Raw genomic sequence first — 20,410 nt, 5'->3', positions numbered from 1 at the left:
TGAAAATAAAAGAAAGAAGATCATAGTTATTGAAACTTCCTAAAGTTCATGAGAATTAAGGCCTGGCACAGAAATTATAATGCTGTTTTAACTCACTTGCTATATTCAGTCTGTATATTATAACTACAGCTCACAGCCTCTTCTCCATAGCTCTTGGATAAATGTGATACACTCATATATCACCATAATATACAAAGGCAATGTTTATCAACCTTGACAACTCTACAACCTGCTAATGTCAACTCCCAGAATTCCCCAATCAACATGCTGTCAAAGTCTACACATTTTAAAGTTGCTGAGGTTGACAGACCCCATATCAGAGTCTTTGGTTCAGTTCACACATCATGTTCACACTTTGGCAGGCTTACTCATAGTTTGTTGAATAAATGGGGTTATTAAGCAATATCTCACAAATCTAAGCCAAAAATCATGGTTAGAAGCCACAATTGATGGGTTCATCCATCCCATCAAGTCAAAACTAAACAAGCCATATTACAACTTAGTATTATGTATGCGAAGCATGGTGCCTATGAAGGGAAAGATGGAATAATGGACTACAGTGAAGTGGCTATTTCCCAGGAAGGAGGGAGCACACTCAAAGGAGTCAGATGAGACAACTGAATAGGTGACAGGAAGAGAGTTAACATAGGCACTCCCTAGAATCTCCCAGGGTATATTTGGTGTGGTGAGATGAAGCTTTAATCTGGCAAGATTCGGTCTATTGGATGTAAGCAAGTAAAGAATTACACTTTGTTGTTCTATGATGCTCTTGGGCGGGACTTGACAATATATAATCTTATCCATTATAAATTAAATGAAAATGTATTATTCTAAACTCCTTAAATGAAGGACTGGGGTAAATTATAAATTTAAGAAAAAATAGATAATTGAAACAGCACTTGGAAATTGCTTGGATATTTTTCATCCCATATCTTAGTTTCTAATGGAATTTAACTAAGGCAAGATTCAGAGTAGACAATGCTAAGTGGCGAGTGAGTGAAGTATAATTATTGGAAACTTATGGAAAAACGTTGATGTACATATATTCTTTGGTTTGGGGTATGTAGAAGAAATGGCATAGTAGCTTATGTATAATTTCTCAAAAGGAAAACAACAAAATGCTGTTCACCTCACTCCAAGGTTTTCTACTGATGTTGACATTAGGTCATCTTTCTCAAACAGGAAATATAAAAGCCGATCTGAACTAGTACCTTATGTTGAGCAAAATAATCATGTAGTCTGTGATAAAACCCTACTCATTATATTCTGAGCTGTTAATGACTTAAAGGAACCCAGAATAATAAACAAACAGCATCTGTACAGAGCAAAAACAGAAAAATCTGTGACTGTCCTATTTTTTCTTGTGGTCTCAAAAATTCCCTTTGCTGGTGTCTTTAATAAAGTCCCTCTTTGTCTTGTTGAATATGTCCTCTGTGTTCTACAGGATTTATTCTGATCTTTGTTTTTGGGAGTTTCTTTTGCAGTCTTATTTCTTCCATTGTGTTTTGGGTTCTACTGGATTGATCTTGGGTAGGAACAGCAGTGCTGTCATTTATGGAGATGCATGAAATATTACAGAAAACTGGGATGGATCAGGGTGCAGTGCAGACTGAACTCCCAATAAACGAAGGAGTAAATAATCCAATAGGGAACACTTCATAATTTTACTACACTGATACACTTGTGGGATGAGGATATCTTGAATCACATTTGTCCCACTCACAGAGATAATGGAGCTTATCCCCCCCCACACACACACATTATTCTTTTACCATTTGTCCCAAAAAGGATTCCTCACCACTCATGTAGGAAGTCAAAAGAAATTTTCCCTTTCAAAGTCCAGGTTTGATTGTTAAAATCTTTAGCAATAATTAAGCTGAAACAACAATAAGAAAGCTTATAGCTAATCCTAAAATTGATTAGTTATTTCTAAAGAAAGAATAGCTATCCAAAATGGGAATCCACCATTTATAATCCACACAAATCTGTACTAAAATCATTTGTTTACATTTGATAATGCAGTAGTAAATATGCTACCAAGATTCTCCAAGGGATACATTCCAGTATTTAGGATTATTTTAACAAATGACCAGGATCTTTTTAAAAGCAATTAAACAGCTATAAACATCCTAGCTTTTCAAACATTCCGTAGATGTTTCTTAGATGGTTTCACTCTTTCTACATTTTGGTCAGGAAATTTTTGTCCTTGTGTGCAGTTCTTCATGTTATATCTATAAGAGCAAATTCTTTAAAAAACAAGTCACATAATATAATAACAGTACTGTTTTCTAAAAACGAAATGATTTTTTTTGAAAAGTTGCCTTATTTGTAATTTCACACATATTTCATCGATTTTCTTGGAATTTCAGACAGAGATTTTGTCTGAGAGGATTTAATGTTCCCAAAAGCTTGCAAAAAGAATGTAGTTGGCACTCCTATAAATTCTAAGGGAACCTTGTGTTCGAAAATACATAGGAAAGTGGTTCTTACAGCAGAAAGAAGGAGGCCGCTGACTATCTTTTGAAGGTGGTCTTCCCATTTCTTTCCAAATATAGCTACAACCGATCCAGAGAAGCCTGTAATCCAGAGGTAGGCTTCAAAAATTTCAGCAACGGGTTCTCTGCCCAGTTGCTGAGTAGGCATGGCCATGGTGGGAGTGGCCTAGTCAGCCTCCTGCACCATGACGGAGGGCTGTTTTCGCCCTCCCCAGGCTCCAGAGGCTTTTCTTGAGCCTCTGGGAGGGCAAAACTGCCTCTCCTGGGCTCCGGAGACCCGAAGGCGTTTCTGGCCTTCTGGAACTGCCAGGAGGCCCATTTCCCCCCCCTCAATGAGCCTCCACATGGGCCCTGCACTTACCTCACATCCAAAACGGGTATTTGGAGACTCCTGGGAGGGGAGGGGTGGGGTGGGTGGAGACAATCAAGGGTGGGATTTTGAGATTCTCTGGTTGCATTTTCACCCTGCTTTCTCAAATGAGCATTGTCTCCCAGGCCAAGCTAGATGACATCCTCCCAAGACAAGATAGATGACGGCATCTAAAGTACGCCAGAAAAAAAAGGCTCAAAGCTATTGACTATAGCATGAAGGCTAAAACACATCCTGCTTTCTGGTCTGTATGGTTGCTTAGAGAAAGATTTAAGTTATTGGACTCCATGGGCAAATGTGCCCCTTCCACCTCTTGCCATTTTACGCGAGGATTTTCATATCCCGACTAGTGAAAACATTGCTAATGCATTGTTCATCTGTCAGTTATGTATCCCTTTTAGACGTATAACCTCTATTGGAGAATACAGCCCAAAGGAAACCGAATTATAGATTATTGTATTTCCTCCTGGGCTCTCATGTACTGTACATATTGTAAGCAAACTGCTAAGTTTATAATTCAAGAAGTGGTCCTATGAGGCTGATAAATTGAACAAATTGGGGTACCCTGTAAGGGAGATTGTACTAATATATTTATACTTTATCACTTTATTTCCTTCTGGCTATCTTATTCTTAAATTATATTATGTACTATATTTTATTTTATTGATAAGGCTTCAAAACTAATCAATCAATAAACTACTACTATTACTGCTACTATTATTGTATTGTTGCTAAGAACACAAAATGGGTATTTTCACATGTTGCACTTGATTTTTTTTTTAAAATCTCACCTTTTCATGTTTGCCAAAGCATCCCATATTAGCAGGACATCTTTCCCCTCTAATTTAAAATCTAAAAGAAATTAGAAGAGGCAGGTGAGGACACTGCCAGAATGATAGTAAGGTATACACTGGCCTTTATATTCTGCCTGGACTCATTTCTTATTATTGTTCATGGATGGGGCCTGTTCTAGTGCTTTTATTTTCCTTCTTATTTGGTATAAGTAGGAAAGGAATAGAGCACAAATCTCTGCTTTTCTTTGAAAGAATAAACATAGCATATTTCCACTTCATACACACACTTACTCCTGCATAGTCCTCTAGGTGTGCGGTGCCTGGGACACATAGCATCATGATTTCTGCCAGAATAGTGAAGTTTGTTTGCATACTGTAAAAAAGAATGGAAAGATCAAATAAAGTCTCAAATATTTGTTATTCAGTGTTCCAAAATGAATCTTGATTGTTAAAATCGGGTGTTTCTTTTTTTCTAAAATTGAACTACAGAAACCGTGAGAAACATCTTCACTGTTAAACTGTTCAGTATATTCCCGGACAAACAGTTTGCTAGGCATCATCCGTTAGTTTCTGTCCCATGATCTAAGGTTTGCTCCTTACCGTAATTTTGGTTGTGAATGGAACTGGGAGGGGTACTTATGATTCGAAATTCCAACTGTTCCCCCCTTTGTGGTCACATACCCTATAGGTGCTTGGCAATATGGCTGCATTTGCAGCCGTTTGCAATATCCCGCAGTCATATGACCATGGTTTACAATAATTTTGCCAGAAACTGACACTTCCCATAGTGAACCATTGGTTTGCTTAACAACTGGAGTATTCGCTTAACAGCGCCACAAAAAAATGTTAAATTTAATGGGTAGGCTCCATTAGAATTGTAAGTAAGGAATTATCTCTATAATGTTGTCGAGCTTTTCCTTGTAGAGTGTTTGGAAGAAAACCTAATGCTTATTTCCATTCAGAAATCTCCCCTTCTCTAAAAACCACCCTTGTTGATGCATTCATTGGAGCCAATTTATTAATCTGATAGCTTTCATTTTGCTTGTCTGTTTTGGACACAGCCTTGAAATATTGTTAATTTGTCCAAGTAATATTAATCTCAATCTGTGATTTGATATACTGCGTTTGAAGCACCAGTATTAGACCTTCTCTGACCAATGCATAGTTTTCTGTATTGGAGATTGTTTGATATCTCTCTCTAGTTCAGCGGTCACCAACTGGTGGTCCGTGGACCACTGGTGGTCCACAAGAAAATTTTGGTGGTACGCAGAAAAAATATTTGCATTTTTTATATTGCACTAAATGCTATTTATCGTTTTAAAAAATTCATATTAGTGGTCCGTGGGATTTAAAATTATGAATGGTCCCTGAAAGGTCCCTGAGGTCAGAAAGGTCTAGTTGCTCTGAGAACAGAATGGAGGGTGGGGGACATGTTAACAGATAAAATAAAAAGAACACACGATTTATAAATTGTTAAGATTGGGAGCTTGGCAGAGAGGATGATCCTTGGGCAAGAAAAAATATATATTGTTGGACGATAAGAAAATACATTTTCCCATGTGTACAATATGCAGTGATAAATAGTATACAGCTAAGGGTAGGATTATACCCTTATGTGCAATAAGTAATGAAAAGAATGCTGTATATTTAAACTATTACATCAATAGACCCTTAAAGAAAAATGAAACTAGTGCCACATAAACTTTTGTGGATCATAATCTACTTCAACCAAAGTTTAAGCAATATTAAACATATTAATTTAAAGATACTCAGACTCTTCATTGTTGTACTATAAAATATTAAGAGAGCGACACATTTAGTAATCTTTTCAATGAGGAGTGGCAGCAGGACTATTAAAAATGAGGTTTGGGAAATATATATAATTTTGTGATCCATTAATATTCTTGTACCCCCTTTTAAATAACTACTAAAGTAATAGTTGCTTGTATTAGAAACTGTGTAGTAGTAACTATGAAAGGGATCTTGGAGTCCTAGTGGACAACCATTTAAATAGGAGCCAGCAGTGTGCAGCAGCTGCCAAAAAAGCCAACACAGTTCTAGGCTACATAAACAGAGGGATAGAATCAAGATCACGTGAAGTGTTAATACCACTTTATAATGCCTTGGTAAGGCCACACTTGGAATACTGCATTCAGTTCTGGTCGACACGATGTAGAAAAGATGTGGAGACTCTGGAAAGAGTGCAGAGAAGAGCAACAAAGATGATTAGGGGGACCGGAGGCTAAAACATATAAAGAACGGTTGCAGGAACTGGGTATGTCTAGTTTAATGAAAAGAAGGACTAGGGAGACAGGATAGCAGTCTTCCAATATCTCAGGGGTTGCCACAAAGAAGAGGGAGTCAATCTATTCTCCAAGGCACCCGAGGGTAGAACAAGAAGCAATGGGTGGAAACTAATCAAGGAGAGAAGCAACTTAGAACTGAGGAGAAATTTCCTGACAGTGAGAACAATTAATCAGTAATACAGCTTGCCTCCAGAAGTTGTGAATGCTCCAACACTGGAAGTTTTAAAGAAGATGTTGGATAACCATTTGTCTGAAGTGGTGTAGTGTTTCCTGCTTAAGCAGGAGGTTGGACTAGAAGACCTCCAAGGTCCCTTCCAACTCTGCTATTCTATTCTAAATAACATATGAGGTGTTATTGAAACTTAAAAATAAAGTGTTCTCTTTTCATTTGCATGCAAATGAGTGAATCTGAATGCTTATCAAAATAAAATAACTCACACCTTCATTCCACTTCCGAGATGATTAATGTGGTCCAGCTCAGATCAAGGTGTGAAACAGGATGTTGCCATACACAGGGAAAACATCCATCACACCTTGTTGTGTTGTGTTGTGTGTTAAGATGATTCCTTTGCTATTTCACTCCAGAAATTACAAACTCAGTCTCACTTCAACCAATACATCCTAAGTCTGGATTATCCTATGGGAAACTTGAAACTTATGTAGTATCAGAATTCATTGTTTTTGTACTATCACAATATATAAGCTTCTTCTTCTCAAGGTGTATATGGGTGGTGAATCTATACTGAAAAATCATTTGTGCCTTCGAAAAGCATTCCATAAGATGTATATTTGGCAATTGGATATCTTCTCTTTCAACTACCTTGATAGTCTACAGGCCATGCCAAGCATGTATGTTTAGAGAAAGATACTGTAAGGTCCGTGGTTCTCTCTGAGCTTGGTTATTTTCTTGCAGACATTTCATTACCCAACTAGGTAACATCATCAGTGCAACAAGAGAGTGATGTTTGCTCTCTGCTTAAATAGTCACTAGTATATACCACAACCCTCAGTCCCTTCCAGCACTGATTATATTATCTTCTAGTTGGGTAATGAAACATCTGCAAGAAAACAGCCAAGCTCAGAAAGCACCAAGGATCACTTAATTCAGTAGAGCTACATATATTCTCTTCTATCAGAAACAAATGCTTTCTCCTGTCTAAATTCTAGGCTAAATCCTGCAAAGTGGAAAGGGCTTTGTTTTCATATCCTCCCATGCTTTTTGTTTCCCAAGAGCATACTAAAATGTGAAGAACATGAAAGGCAAATGACCCTATCCCACCAAAAGCTCACAGCAAGTGTACATGTATTATTAAGCTCATTTAAGTCAGTCATGGCACAGCCTGCTCTGTAAGAGTTCTGCCCAGGATAAATCCTGCCAATTAAGCTTAGCAAATCGCACGCCACTTATACACGGTACTGAACAGTGTGTAAGCTGCCTAGAGCCGCCTCTGGTGAGATGGATGCCATACAAGTGTAACACATAAATAGCACAGACACTTCCCTAAAATGCAAAAAAAAAAAAATCCATATTCGTTCTTATTGTCTAGTGCAGGAGTCTTGTCTCCAATAGTTCTTGGACACTTTTGGCTAAGTCAGAAATAGACAGGACATAGTCCTATCCACTTGCAACTGAATTGCTGCTTTCCAAGAAAGCCGAGCTTTGGGATCCATTTGGTAGGAATTTTTGGAGTTTATACGTGAAAAGCGCTGGGGAATAGAAACCTTCTATCCGAATAGAGTAATTCTGTTTAGTTGTCATTGCTAACATCCAGTCCTTTTTCCTTAAATCCTTTTGTAATGTCACTTAAGTAGGATATTACTGCAACACACAGAAGGCTAAAAATAAAAGTCACATTGAGGCCTTTAGTTGTCACATGACAACTAAAGTTGTGTGCTTAATACCTTTTTAAAAAAAAGAATGCAGTGTAGATCTGATTTGATCAGAATTTTGCTACTGAAGAGTAAAACTGCCAGCAATTGAACTTGTCATCTTCAGCCAAGGAACTATCTTAGCAACACAGCTTCAATGTTCAGAAAACACTAAAAATATATATTCCTCTAAATATTGATAGATGGTTTCTTTGTTGATCTTTTTGCATTGTGCAATGTTGCCATCCAGTGGCTAGACAGCATGATTTGTTCTGTTATTTCACTTCAGAATACCAACTAATGCAATAAAGGAATATTATATGGCCATTTAGATTAAAAACAAAAGCACTATTGGCTATTAATAGAATAGGCAGCTAGTATTGAAATTCTGAGTAATATGAAATGTAGCCTCTGCAACTGAGTTAGTTCGTGAAAATAAAAACATATAAATGTGGGGTCTTTTATTATGCTAGCAGCAAGTTCAGGATAGTATCCACTACCCTTGTATATTGTAAGTACTGTGTAGATCTAAACCTTACATTTTTTCCCTCGTGTCAGTCCAGGCACTATAGCAAATGAGTGATTACTTTGTGTTGTCTGTGGTTCATTGTTTGTTGCTTATGGAGCAGGTTGAAGAATCATGGACACAGGGACTTCCCGTGTGATCTTCACTCTGGTGTTTCCAGGGAGAAAACACATGGTTCATGGACAGCCGTTTGTCACAAAATTGGAGCAGAAGGGCTAGTATGTAAAGATATATTTTTGAAGCATATTCGTGGATTACTTGGTGCTTCTTGAGTTAACCTTAACTTCTGCACTGATTTGGTTTAGAAATTCCATTCTTAATAAACTCCTAGACAAGAGAATTTTCCACCACACTGAAGAAATAACATGGAAACAATGACATCACCCAATTATTTAGAAACAGTCCTGTCGTTACCTGTAAACCCATCAGTTTGTTCAAAATTGTCTTTTTAAGCCATTCTACAGTTAAGTTAGATAATAAGAACTTGATGAAAGAGAGAACTAGTTTTAATGTTAATATTTTCTGTTGCCTTGAGCTAGCTGTTAAAACTTTTTAAATTGGGGTAAAAAGGAACAAAGTCATGCTGTTCTGTATTTTAATTTTAGGGTGATGTAAAAAAAAAAACCATTTCTGAACTTTTTCTGCATTATTAACAGAATAACAGAGTTGGAAGGGACCTTGGATATTTTCTTGTCCAACCCACTGCTCAAATAGGACACTCTATACCAGGGGTGTCAAACTCAGTTTCATTGAGGGCTGCATCAGGGTTGTGTTTGACCTCATGGGGTGGTGGTGGAATGGACGTGGCCAGCCAGGGTGGATGGCCAGCTTGATGTCACTTGTGACGAGGGCGCCTGTGGTGGCCCGAGTGCTCTGCCAGAGAAGCGTTTTTGGCTGCGATGCCTTCCTGCAACCCTCTGCCAGCAAACATGGAGCTCAGGAGGGCTGCATACGGTCCTCCCGAGCTCTGTTTTCGCTAACAGAGGCACCGAGGGCCAGTCCCTCACTGTTTCCAGGGTGGCCCCCGGGCCAGTTCTAACTATCCTGCAGGTCGGATCCAGCCCCGGGGCCTTGAGTTTGACACCCCAGCTCTATACCATTTTAGATAATTGGTTATCCAATCTCTTCCTAAAAACTTAAAAACCTTCCGTGTTGGAGCACCCACAACTTCTAGAGGCAAATTTCTACAAGGAGGCACGTGTGAGATAAGACTCCTCATATAATAGCCTGCTTTAACATATAAAGAATATTGCTAATTACTAACATTTTAAAATAATCCATATTCAATAATAAATGATAAAACGAGTTTTATCAATTGGAAAATAGACTATTTTGCAAGTCTGACACATTTTGTTAGCCAGATTGTGGTAGCAAAATTATTGAGGAAAGGGCAATAAAAAAAAAAAAACTTCATTAAATTTCATAAACAAACAGTAAAATACATAAAGCATAAAGCGGGGTGGGGGGTGAAGGTGAATAATAGTTAAAAAGTGATAAAAATATATCAAATTAGTCCATTTAGAAAAATAGCGTGGCTAGGAATGATAGCAACTCATTCTAGAGATAAATTTGTTGTTCCCAATGTAAAGTTCATAACCTTTGATTTGCCTTTTATGCTAAATGAGATACATCCTTCCTCTCTTATGACATTCAAAAGTTAGTCAGTTTCCAGGAAGCAAGAGATTGTAAACTAAACATTTGTTTCTCTTTCCGTGAAATCTTAGAAGGAAGTATTTCAGTTCTTCCAGGATAGGGTTAGGGCTAGGTAAGGTTTGCCTCCCCTCACTTTTTTTTTCTTAAGTCCTCTGGCTGGCAGAAGAGGAAGAATCGTACTTAAAAATCCATTCGAGGAAAGTGTGCTGTAGAACAGGAGTCTCCAACTTTGGCGACTTTACACCTGAAGGACTTCCCAGAATTCCCCAGCCAGCTTTGCTGGTCGGGCTTAAAGTTGCCAGGGTTGGAGACCCCTGGATAGCAGAGTCTCCAACCTTGGCCACTTTGTGGACTTCAACTCTTAGAATTCCCCAGCCTGCGTGGCTGGCTGAAAAATTCTGGCAACTTAAGTCTACAAGTTTTAAAGTGGCCAAGTTTGGAGACCCTCTGCTATAGAATATGCGTCTGTTAAATGAACGTGTAGTCTTTTCCATTATGCTTGTTTCCAATTTTGTTGAGTTAGAACTGAAAGTGAGAGAAAATAGCCTGGGGGAATATGTATGGATTTTCAGGATCAGAATTAAGACTAACATGTCATTTGTATTTGACCAAAGGATTTCATTTGAGCTAAGTAACTGACATCTCTGCATGTCTCTCCATTTCCAATGTTAGGATCCAAAAGCACTGTCAAGCAAAAGGTTTTGAAAACTTGTTTTCTTCTTGAAATGGTTTTTATTTCTTAGCACCATACAGTAACTACTTCTCTTTGCTGCGCTTCTTTTTAATTATTAACTCTGCCTCCTCACCATCTTAGGCAGCTGATTCATGATCCAGCAAAGAAAACACGCACGTAATTTGGCACCACCTGGGATGACACCATGCTTAATGAGTATTATTAGGTGTGGTTAAGAACATGAGCTCAGCCATGTATTCGAGATTTAACAACTCTTTCATTTCTGAATTGTTTCTTTAGTCGTTAAATACTCTTATTTTTTTTAGCATATTTGATTTGTTCTATTTAATTTAGAACATTGTTCAAAGAATGATACATTCATAAATCTTAGTCTTTGGAGCATGGTGGTCCATGGACCACTGGTGGTCCATGAGAAAATTTTGGTGGTCTGCAGAAAAATTATTTGCATTTTTTTATATTGCACTAAATCAGGGGTCCTCAAACTACGGCCCCTGGGCCGCATATGTGCAATGAATATTTGTGTTGCTGCAGAGAGTCTCCCCCTTCAGGGTCTTTTTGTGCGGGTTGGGGCGGGCAGAAATTCTGACTTGGGGTCTGCTTTAAATTCTTGGTGCGGGGCTTTGGGCAAATGCTGGAGGGAAATGCATCATGGCCTGGAACTTGCTGACCATCTCAGCCTGCTGAGCTTCCAGGTGCCGGTACCTGACCTTGCACTCCTGCATGTCTTCCCTCTGCTTGGAAAGCCTATGCTCGTAGTCCTCAGTGAGGTAGCCTCCTTCTCGATCAGATCCAATTTGAAGTGAGCTGTTTTGTCAACTCTTTCTTGTGTTGGCTGCTTAGTTCCAATAACTGCTTCCTGTTTGGGCCCTAAGGAGCCCGGGTGGGGAGGTGAGGAGTGGCTGGGAGGGGAGGCCGGCGAGGTGTTCCTCAATGTGAATGACATCGAGTTGGCCATGCCCACCCAGTCACATGCCCACCTAATCACACCTAGCCTGCCAGTCATTAGCCAGATCATAGTGGTCCGTGGAATTTAAATTATGAATTTAGTGGTCCCTGAGGTCCGAAAGATTGGTAACCCTTGCTTTGGAGTGTTTTCTTTGATTTGGGCATCACTCAAATTCTTCTAACAGTAGTTTCCACATGAAGACCAAAAGAAAATATGGTAACAGCTTTCAAGTATCAGAAAGATTGTCACATCAAAGAGGGCAGGATCAGATCTAGTGTAGATGCAGGTTCATACTAGGTGTCAGAAGGAACTTCCGAATTGTACAGGTGGTCAGCCAATGAATCAGGCTGGCGTAAGAAGCGGTGAGTTTTACTTTGCTACAGATCTTCAGACAGCAGCTGTCATTTGTCAATGATACAATGATCCGGTACTCAGCAGTGAATTTGACTAGAAAATTACTGAAGTCACTCAGCACAGTCACTCTATGACATTTCTTCTTAGTTATAGCAAATATTCATATTTGTTTGTTTGAGGGTTGTTTTTTTTTTTTGCTTTGTAATAGTTTGCCACCAAGAGTCTAATTGTCTAGATTACCAATCTAGACGAATTCAATATGTATAATATCTAAAATTCTGACTCTTGACCTACCACCCCTTCTGACTTATTACAATAACAGGGTACCCAGAATTGGATTCAGGAGCTTACACATTTCTCAGATTGGGGGATAGTATCAGTTCAGCTGCTTCACCAGAAATGGAGCCTAGATTGTAAGATGAAAGCAACCATAGGTAGCAGGTGCATAGGTGGGAAGTCTGATACAGCAACTACGATTCTTGTCTTTTATGATATCTTGTCTCATAAAATCACAGGATTCTTTGGCTCTTTCCACCCATCTTATCTCTCTGCATTAGTTTTTAAATCTTTTCTTTGGCTCTACTACAGTTGTCTCTTCCTCACTAGTAGGGTCTCTGACCATCTTTTCTTTAAAAAAAAAGTATTTTTCTTTTAAGAAAAAGGCATCATTGTTAACCTGTTACTAGTAGCTCAGAATACTGGGTGCATATCTGAACTACCTGGCCCATCACAACTTGTAGATTTTAAGATGGTTTTTTTTTTCCCCATACGGATTTTATAATTCCATTTGGATGCTGTTTTCAGGCTGTGGCAGCCTATAGCAAGCACCCTCCGTGGGTTGTATTATACCTTTTCATTGGTCTGCCCATACCCTTGAAGGAACTATCTAGATGAATCAGGGTGATTCCATTTGATTCATCACAATGATTGTGTGTTCATAGGAAGCTTCACTGCAGGAGTCAACCTGCAGTGTTTTCCCCTCTCTTAATTTCCTCCTCATTGTTCCAAATACACCACTGTAGTTTCCAGGCACCATGAGTGGAGTGGGATGGAGAAATACTACTTGATTACACATGAAGAAACTGAAGTGCAAAAAAACTGAAGTGATTTGCTCCTTTCAACTTGAAACCCAACTCTGGATTTGAATTACAGTCTTGGATGCAGAAATGTCCAAAAGTCAGGTGACATTGATGGTGATAAAGATGCTGCTTCGATCAAGCCTTGTTTATGTGCAATGCATCTCAAACCTTTTGGACATGTCTTAGATGGTGTTTTGTCACCAGACCCCAGAAACACCCTGCTTAGATGCTGCTTTGCTTTGCTTTTATTTTCCGTGACACATGAAGCCCACCTGTTTAGCCAGCTCCTTCCTGTCTTGAATAGTTTTCTTTTCTCCCCTTCTTCAGGTGTCCCTGATGAAGAAGTTTTTGCAGCAGAATGCACCCGCAGAGGACAAAATGCCTTGCCTTTCCAGCCGGCTAATGTCCGTTCTCCAAAGTCCCTGAAGCCCACCACCTACCCTAAGCATGTCTTTCACTGTAATAGCGATGAGGACGACGACTCGGTGACGACCAACTGGGAGAGCCCCTTTTATTCATCAGGTGTGCACAAAACAGGGCATGAGAAGCGAGTAAATAAACGGGAACTGGTGGGAGAACCAAGGGGAAAAGATTCTAGTAATAGAGAAAAACTGAAAGAGAAGAAGCGAAGGAAACCATGGGGCTGCATCCTGATTTAGGGCTAGCATTTCACGTGCATTCTTTCACCCTCTGCCTTCAGAGAGGCTGCAAAATATTTTGAGTCCCGTCCCTCCCCAGAAAATAGCAAAAAATACCCAAGTAACATCCAGTTTCTATGCCCTTAGCTATGAAGAGCTAAGCTGCATCTTGTGCCTGTTAGTTGGCATTTTGTCTACTTTCCTTGCTTCATATTCAGGCTTGGCAATTATTGAATAATCTTGAGTTTTGGAGCGTGTGGGGTCATCTTTTCAACCGCTACTTTTTAATTGTTCACATCCAATTAGAACTTTTCATGGAAGGCTCATGTGCATCTTTATATATTTTCTTTTGCAAACTTACAACTCGGCTGAAGAGTTGAGATGCAGAGCAGCCTGCTCACTATTTTGCTCATTTCAGTCATTGCCAGATCTAAAAAATATCTCATTTGCAGATTAATGCTACAAGACTTACGTTTTCTTTGGCATCCAGGATTAACAAGAGCTTTAACATGAGTAATCTGTTGTTTATACCCTATTTGTTTTACTGGCTGCCATCATAGGAGAGGCAAGTACATTAAATTGCTGTTTTATGAACGTGCTGAAATGAGAAATTGCAGCACTACAGCTTAGAATGCCTGTTAAAAAATGGTTGGGGTTTTTTTTCCCCCCAAGAAAGCTCTCTCCCAATTTGTTATGCAGGGCATCCATTCTCTCTTATGGAAATTGGGGAATCTGTAGATCAAAAAGACTATAGGTAGTCTTTGTTTAGTGACTTCCTTGTTTAGTGACCCTACGTAGCAATGACAGTGAAGGAAAAGGAACTTAAAAAACCAATCCTTGCATTTACAACCTGTGTAGATTTGTAAAGCAAAGGAAAGTTTAAACAAGATCATGAGCGTAGTCATGGTTTCACTTAGTAGCTATTTTGCTTAATGACAAGTTGCTGGTTGCCAATTGGGGTTGCTAAACAAGGACTACCGTACCTACATGACTCTGTGAGAATGATCCTGAACTTTCAGAGTGTCCCTTTCAGGCTTTGCAATTCATTGAGAGCTGAGGTTTTTTTTTTTAAGGAATTTTTTTAATTGTGTACATTTAAGAATTCAGAAACAGCTGCAAGAGTTGCTAATACTTCACTTCACACTCATAACATCTGCTCTCCTATGATTTCAGTCACGTCTCAATGAGTTGCATCTATTGCTTCTGTAATGGGGGAAAATTTTATAGGCTCAGGTAGACCAACTTCCCAGCTTTTCTTAATCTCTCATCAGGGCTTAGGAACAGCAAAGATGGACTTGTTGCAACTTTAGAACACTTTTTTGTTGTTTACTAAAGGACCCCTGGCTCCTTATTGCCTTTCCTCCTGCTGTTCTTCATGTCCACAGAGGCCACTCCTAGCCACAAATGTTTCCCATAGATTGGGAATGCTGAATTGTTAGAAACACTGTGTTGTTTTCACAACCTAAAGGATGGTGCCTTCTGTAGCTAGTAATAAAACAAAAGAAGGGTGCCCACCCCACCTCCAGATAGCAGAGCTGATGCATTGTGTCTGTCACCCCTATTGCAGTTGGACAAACTTTTGCTTGGTGACTTCAAGTAGTTACTATCAGATCTCTGCACAACTTCTCACAGCCTACTATTTGTTATTTTAAAATGCTAAATGTACACACTACGATAGGCAGTGTCCATTCTTTCAGCAATGGACAAGCAAGGCGAGAGGGGTTTGTGGAAATGACAATTGTTGTGACTATTAAACATACATGCATACCAGTGGTGGGTTTCAAATTTTTTTGGAACCTACTCTGTGGGTGTGGCCTCCTTTGTGAGAGTGGCTTGCCGGCCATGTGACCTGGTTGGAGTGGCTTGGCAGTCATGTGACCAGGTGGGCATGCCTAACTTGGAAAATGTGGTGAAACTCACTTAACGATGCTCTTGCTTAGCAACCAAAATTTTGGGCTCAATTGTGGTCATAAGTTCTTTTTCTTTCTTTCTTTCATCTCTCCCACTTTCTTTCTTTTTTTCTTTTTCTTTCTCTCTCTCTCTCTGGCTCTTTGTCTCTCTCTCCCTCCCTCCCTCCCTCTCTGTCTCCCTCTGTCATTTTCTCTGGGTGTCTATCTGTCTGTCTCTCTCTCTGTATCTCTGTCTCTCTCTCCTCCTTCCCCCATCTCTGTCACTCTGTGTGTGTGTATGTCTGTCTGTCTCTCACTCACTCTGTGTGTGTGTGTGTGTCTGTCTGTCTGTCTCTGTCTCTCCCTCTGTCTCTCTCCCCTCCCTTCCTCTCTCTCTGTCACTCTGTGTATGTGGGTGTGTCTGTCTCTCACTCATTCACTTAATCACTCACTCTGTGTGTGTCTCTCTCTCTGTCTGTCTATCTTTCTCTCACTCACTCCCCCTCTCTGTCTCTCTCTGTCTCTCTGTGTGTGTGTCTGTCTGTCAGTCTCTCTCTGATTCCCTCCCTTACTCCCTCTCTCTGTTCCTCTCTCTGTCTGTCTGTCTCACTCACACACACACACTGTGGTCACCTTGTTGAGTGTTCCAATCACATTTGAAACACTCAACAACTGGCCTGCATTTATGGTATTTTGCAGTCATGACTGCAGAATGCTGCAAAATACCATAAATGCAGGCCAGTTGTTGAGTGTTTCAAATGTGATTGGAACACTCAACAAGGTGACCACAGTGTGTGTGTGTGAGTGAGACAGACAGACAGACAGAGAGAGGAACAGAGAGAGGGAGGGAGGGAGGGAATCAGAGAGAGACTGACAGAGTCTGACAGAATCAGAGAGGTACTTTTAACTACCTGGCAGCGGCGTTTTTCCTTGGGGGGCTCCTCAGAACATCCCAAGACTTCGGAGGGAAGCTTACAGCCCGGAGCAGGAGCAAAGCCCCTTTTCCAACTGGCATTTCCTCGCTTGGAGGGCTTCGGAGGGAGGAAGGGCCAGTTGGGAAAGGGGCTTTGCTCCTGCTCCGGGCTGTAATTGCGCCTATGTTTTCCATGGAGTGGGGCCGCGGCCAGAAGACAAGGAACATGAGGTAGCGCAGTGGTGGCGGCGGGGAGTCAGCCCCAATGCAAAAAACGCCAAGGGGGCGGGGCAGGAAATTACTTCCGGGTTCATTCTCCAACCGGATCGCGCGATCTGGTGCGATCCGGCAGAAACCCACCACTGATGCATACATACATACATACATACATACATACATACATACATACATACATACATACATGGCAGCAGAGGTGGAAAGGTTATGGTATATTTATTTCCAGACACAGAGAAAAAACTAGTAATTAAGGCTTTAAAATGCTCACATTTGACTAGGGCATTTATCCACCCGGTAAACAATCATGATTTCTACAGTTTGCACCTCAGAAATAAGCTCCAGGTGAATCCATTGCCAGGATTGGGAACAATTAAAACAAATGAACAAATTTGCTGATCAGCTTTTTCCAGAATCAGTTATTAGAAGATGGTGTAGCATGTTTATTAGTGGAACATCTAATTGCTGTCGTCAGAATATGACTAATTCAGTACCAGCTAAAACCACCCTTGAGTATTCGTTGATAGGAATTGCTGCTGTGGAAGAAGCAATGCAAGCAGTCTTACCTTATAACCATCTGTTTAACGATGACTGAAAGTTAGAACAGCAATGAAAAAAGTGACTGGTCCTCAAAGTTATGACCGTTATACCACTCTTGTAGCATTGTGATTTAGGCACTTAGCAACCAGCTCCTATTTACAACAGTTGCAGTCATGTGATCATAATTTGTGACCTTCCCAGCTAGTTTCCAATAAGACAAGTCAATGAGGGAAGCTGGATTTGCTTAAGGACTGCATGATTCAATTAATGACAATATGATCCATTGAACAACTGTGTGAAAATGGTTGTAAAATCAGGTCTGGAATTGCATTGCTTAGTGACAAGATAGACCAAAAATCTGTGATAACTATCTGTTAGATTCTCCTTTGCAAATTATCCAGCTGTCAGTTATAGCCCCCAGCTTTGGAAGTGAAACTACTCTGTTTTTGCTACTGACTCTTACTAAAAATAAGTGAGAAATAGCTTATAATAAAAGTAGAAATTCAAGCATCAAAAGAAGAGTTGTGGGGTAGCTTGTAAGGACAAATTGAAATATTTTGTTTACAAAGCAGTCTTTCTTTACTTGTCTTAACCATAAATGTTTCTCTGGGGTAAAGGAAGATTATAAATCATTTTCAATATGATGATGATGATGATGGAGGAGAAAGAAATCCACTTGTTTTTGTGTATGGCATCTTCTCCAAAATGAAACTTCCTTTGCTTGCCTTTAATTTGCTTATGCTAACTAGTGAACGGCCCGTAGCTTAGCTGAGCCACACTTTTCAGAAAGTTCTTGAGATACAACTACTTAAAAGGTCTCTAGGTATATAGCAGGGGTGTCAAACTTGCGTCATCATGGCATTGTCATGTGATGTATCAGGACTTCCCTGCCCCTTTGCTAAACCAAGTGAGGGCATGGCCGGTGCATGACACATCCAGCCCACGGACTATGAGTTTGACAGCCCTGGTATATGGTAAGCACTAGTTCATGCAATGAGCTGAATTATGTCAGAAGGTGAAGTTTTGAGAGAATTTTCTCAGCCTCTTGGGCACGAATTCTCCGTTTCCCCAACAGTATCGTCCATCTTTTCCATGGTTATGGAGAGCAATGCACAGAAAAAAGCTGGCTATGCTTCATCTGCATCTCCTGCTTGCCTAGGAAAGGACAAGAATGGCCAAACAAGAAGTTTTCACTCTTGTCCTTTCCTTTTCATTCTTCTGGATGTATTGATTCTAGTTCATTCTGCTTTGGCAGAGATTTAGAGTAGGCTGTTCAATTCATTTTCCATGACAAGGTCCATGACTAAAGCTCAGGCCATGATTCATACCATAAGAATTGAAGCCTTACAAGATGGCTTCTTAAAAAATAATTGAAGGGATTTCTGTGACGGGTATGCCTATAGTGATGTCAGAGCTTCTAATGTTGTTTGAAGGTCCTACAGGGCCGGATGCTTCACACACTAGCCACACCCACACCCAGTTTAGCAAAGGGGGAAAAAGTCCTGATATGTCACGTGATGCCGCCGTGACGATGCGAGTTTGACACCCCTGTCTTACAGCAAAGATGTGCCTTGTTGACTAGAAAGCAATACTGTAGATCCAATATCATTGCAGTTGCCTAAGAAATTTGCTTCCATGCCTCTTTTCAGAAGATCTGGCTCAAATTTTGAGGGAACAATCTTTACATTGGGGTAGTTCTGCTATATGAACAATGTTTTACAAGCCATGTCTCCTCAGGACACAAAGAAGGCAGCAAGCGGAAGAAGCAGAAGCTGAGGGAGGAACAGAAGAAGAAGAAAGCGGCCAAGGCGCCATATTAGAATGGATTCTGATGTCCCCAGATGCTATTCTTTTGTTGTTCTACCATTTGATCCCATCCAGGTTCTTGGTGCATATATTTCTTACAGCTCTTCTCACTTAGCAAATGAGATAACAGTTAAAATACACTAAAGTTGCACTATTATGCTTGAGCACCACATACTTGGTGAAGTTGCGATATAAGATACCCCAGTTAGAAACTCCATCCCAGTTAGAATAAACCAGTGTTAATGGTCAGGATGTCAGATACCATAAAATAGAGTAGATTTTGATTAAAATTGTTGAAGACATAGTAATGCAATGCGTCCTTTTCATCTCTTCCTGTCCTGGGCTAAGCATGTTTATTCAAATTTGGTAAGGTGTAAGCAACATTGTAATTCTTTTAAAATAGCCATCATGAATATTTTTTTGATTTCTGAAGAAATCCCAATAGAACCTTAACATATTTAAATTTGCCTCTAGTGGGAATGGGATTAAGTTCTATAATGATCTATAATGTCATTCGTATACTAGTTGTATCCAGATATAGTTCATTAGCTTGCATTGAGTGACGCATGCACATACATAATTGGAAATTTAAGGATATAAATATAGCAAGATTACATAATCCCACCTGTATACATGTGTAATTTGCACGGTCCATGACTTCTTTTTAACCTTGTAACAAAATACTAAGCCAGAACCTTTTTGCAAGCATGAGCTGCCTTCCTGCTATTTAATCTACAAATTAAAATAGTTGAATGTTTTGGTCTCTTTTTTTAATTTCCCTTTCACCAATACATTGCGTTGCCTATTCTCTCTTATTGGAAACCCTCATTTTTTTAAGATAATTTTTTTAATTACACCAAAATATTGTAGCTTAGGTCAGGAAGATGGTGATGTAAGTGGATTTACAGTACTTATCTGGATTCAATTGTAATGCTTCTATTATGAAAATGTAATCTTGTGCAACTCATTAAGATATGTTTAAAAGGAACATGTCTGAATCAAGATGGAGAACCATTTTTTTGTTATGGAAATACCACTGAATTGTTGTGCTGTGTGACTAATATTTAAAGAAATAAAGTAAGTTCCCTTATTACTTAGATCTTATTTTTTTAGTTTGATTTTTTTTTTGAAAGCAGAGAATAATCTCATTGGGACATAAACATCAAATGGAAGATAATATAACTCAATCGATAAATACACTGTTGAATGTTTTCTGGTTTACAGTAGAAAAAAGTTAATTGGGATTTTTACTGAAATGATAAGAAACCATGAAAATAGTTGTGCGTCTAAAAATTGCTAGCTGG

General features: G+C 39.5%; 1 protein-coding gene across 3 annotated transcripts in view; it reads left to right on the top strand.

The window, feature by feature from the left end:
* The window catches only part of DNAJB6 (DnaJ heat shock protein family (Hsp40) member B6), a 66,839-nt gene extending 46,629 nt beyond the window's left edge, over positions 1-20,210 (top strand). For all 3 annotated transcript variants that reach the window (XM_081971503.1, XM_081971501.1, XM_081971502.1), the window contains exons 9-10: positions 13,414-13,608; positions 19,038-20,210. In XM_081971503.1, coding sequence (XP_081827629.1) covers positions 13,414-13,608; positions 19,038-19,120 — 278 coding nt within the window. In that variant the 3' untranslated portion in view covers positions 19,121-20,210. The remainder of the gene's footprint in view (positions 1-13,413; positions 13,609-19,037) is intronic.
* Positions 20,211-20,410: the final 200 nt, after the last annotated feature.

This window comes from Natrix helvetica (assembly GCF_964273705.1).
Source record: "Natrix helvetica genome assembly, chromosome: Z".
In the NCBI taxonomy this organism is placed as follows: domain Eukaryota; kingdom Metazoa; phylum Chordata; class Lepidosauria; order Squamata; family Natricidae; genus Natrix; species Natrix helvetica.
This window is presented reverse-complemented; position numbering and strand designations above follow the sequence as displayed.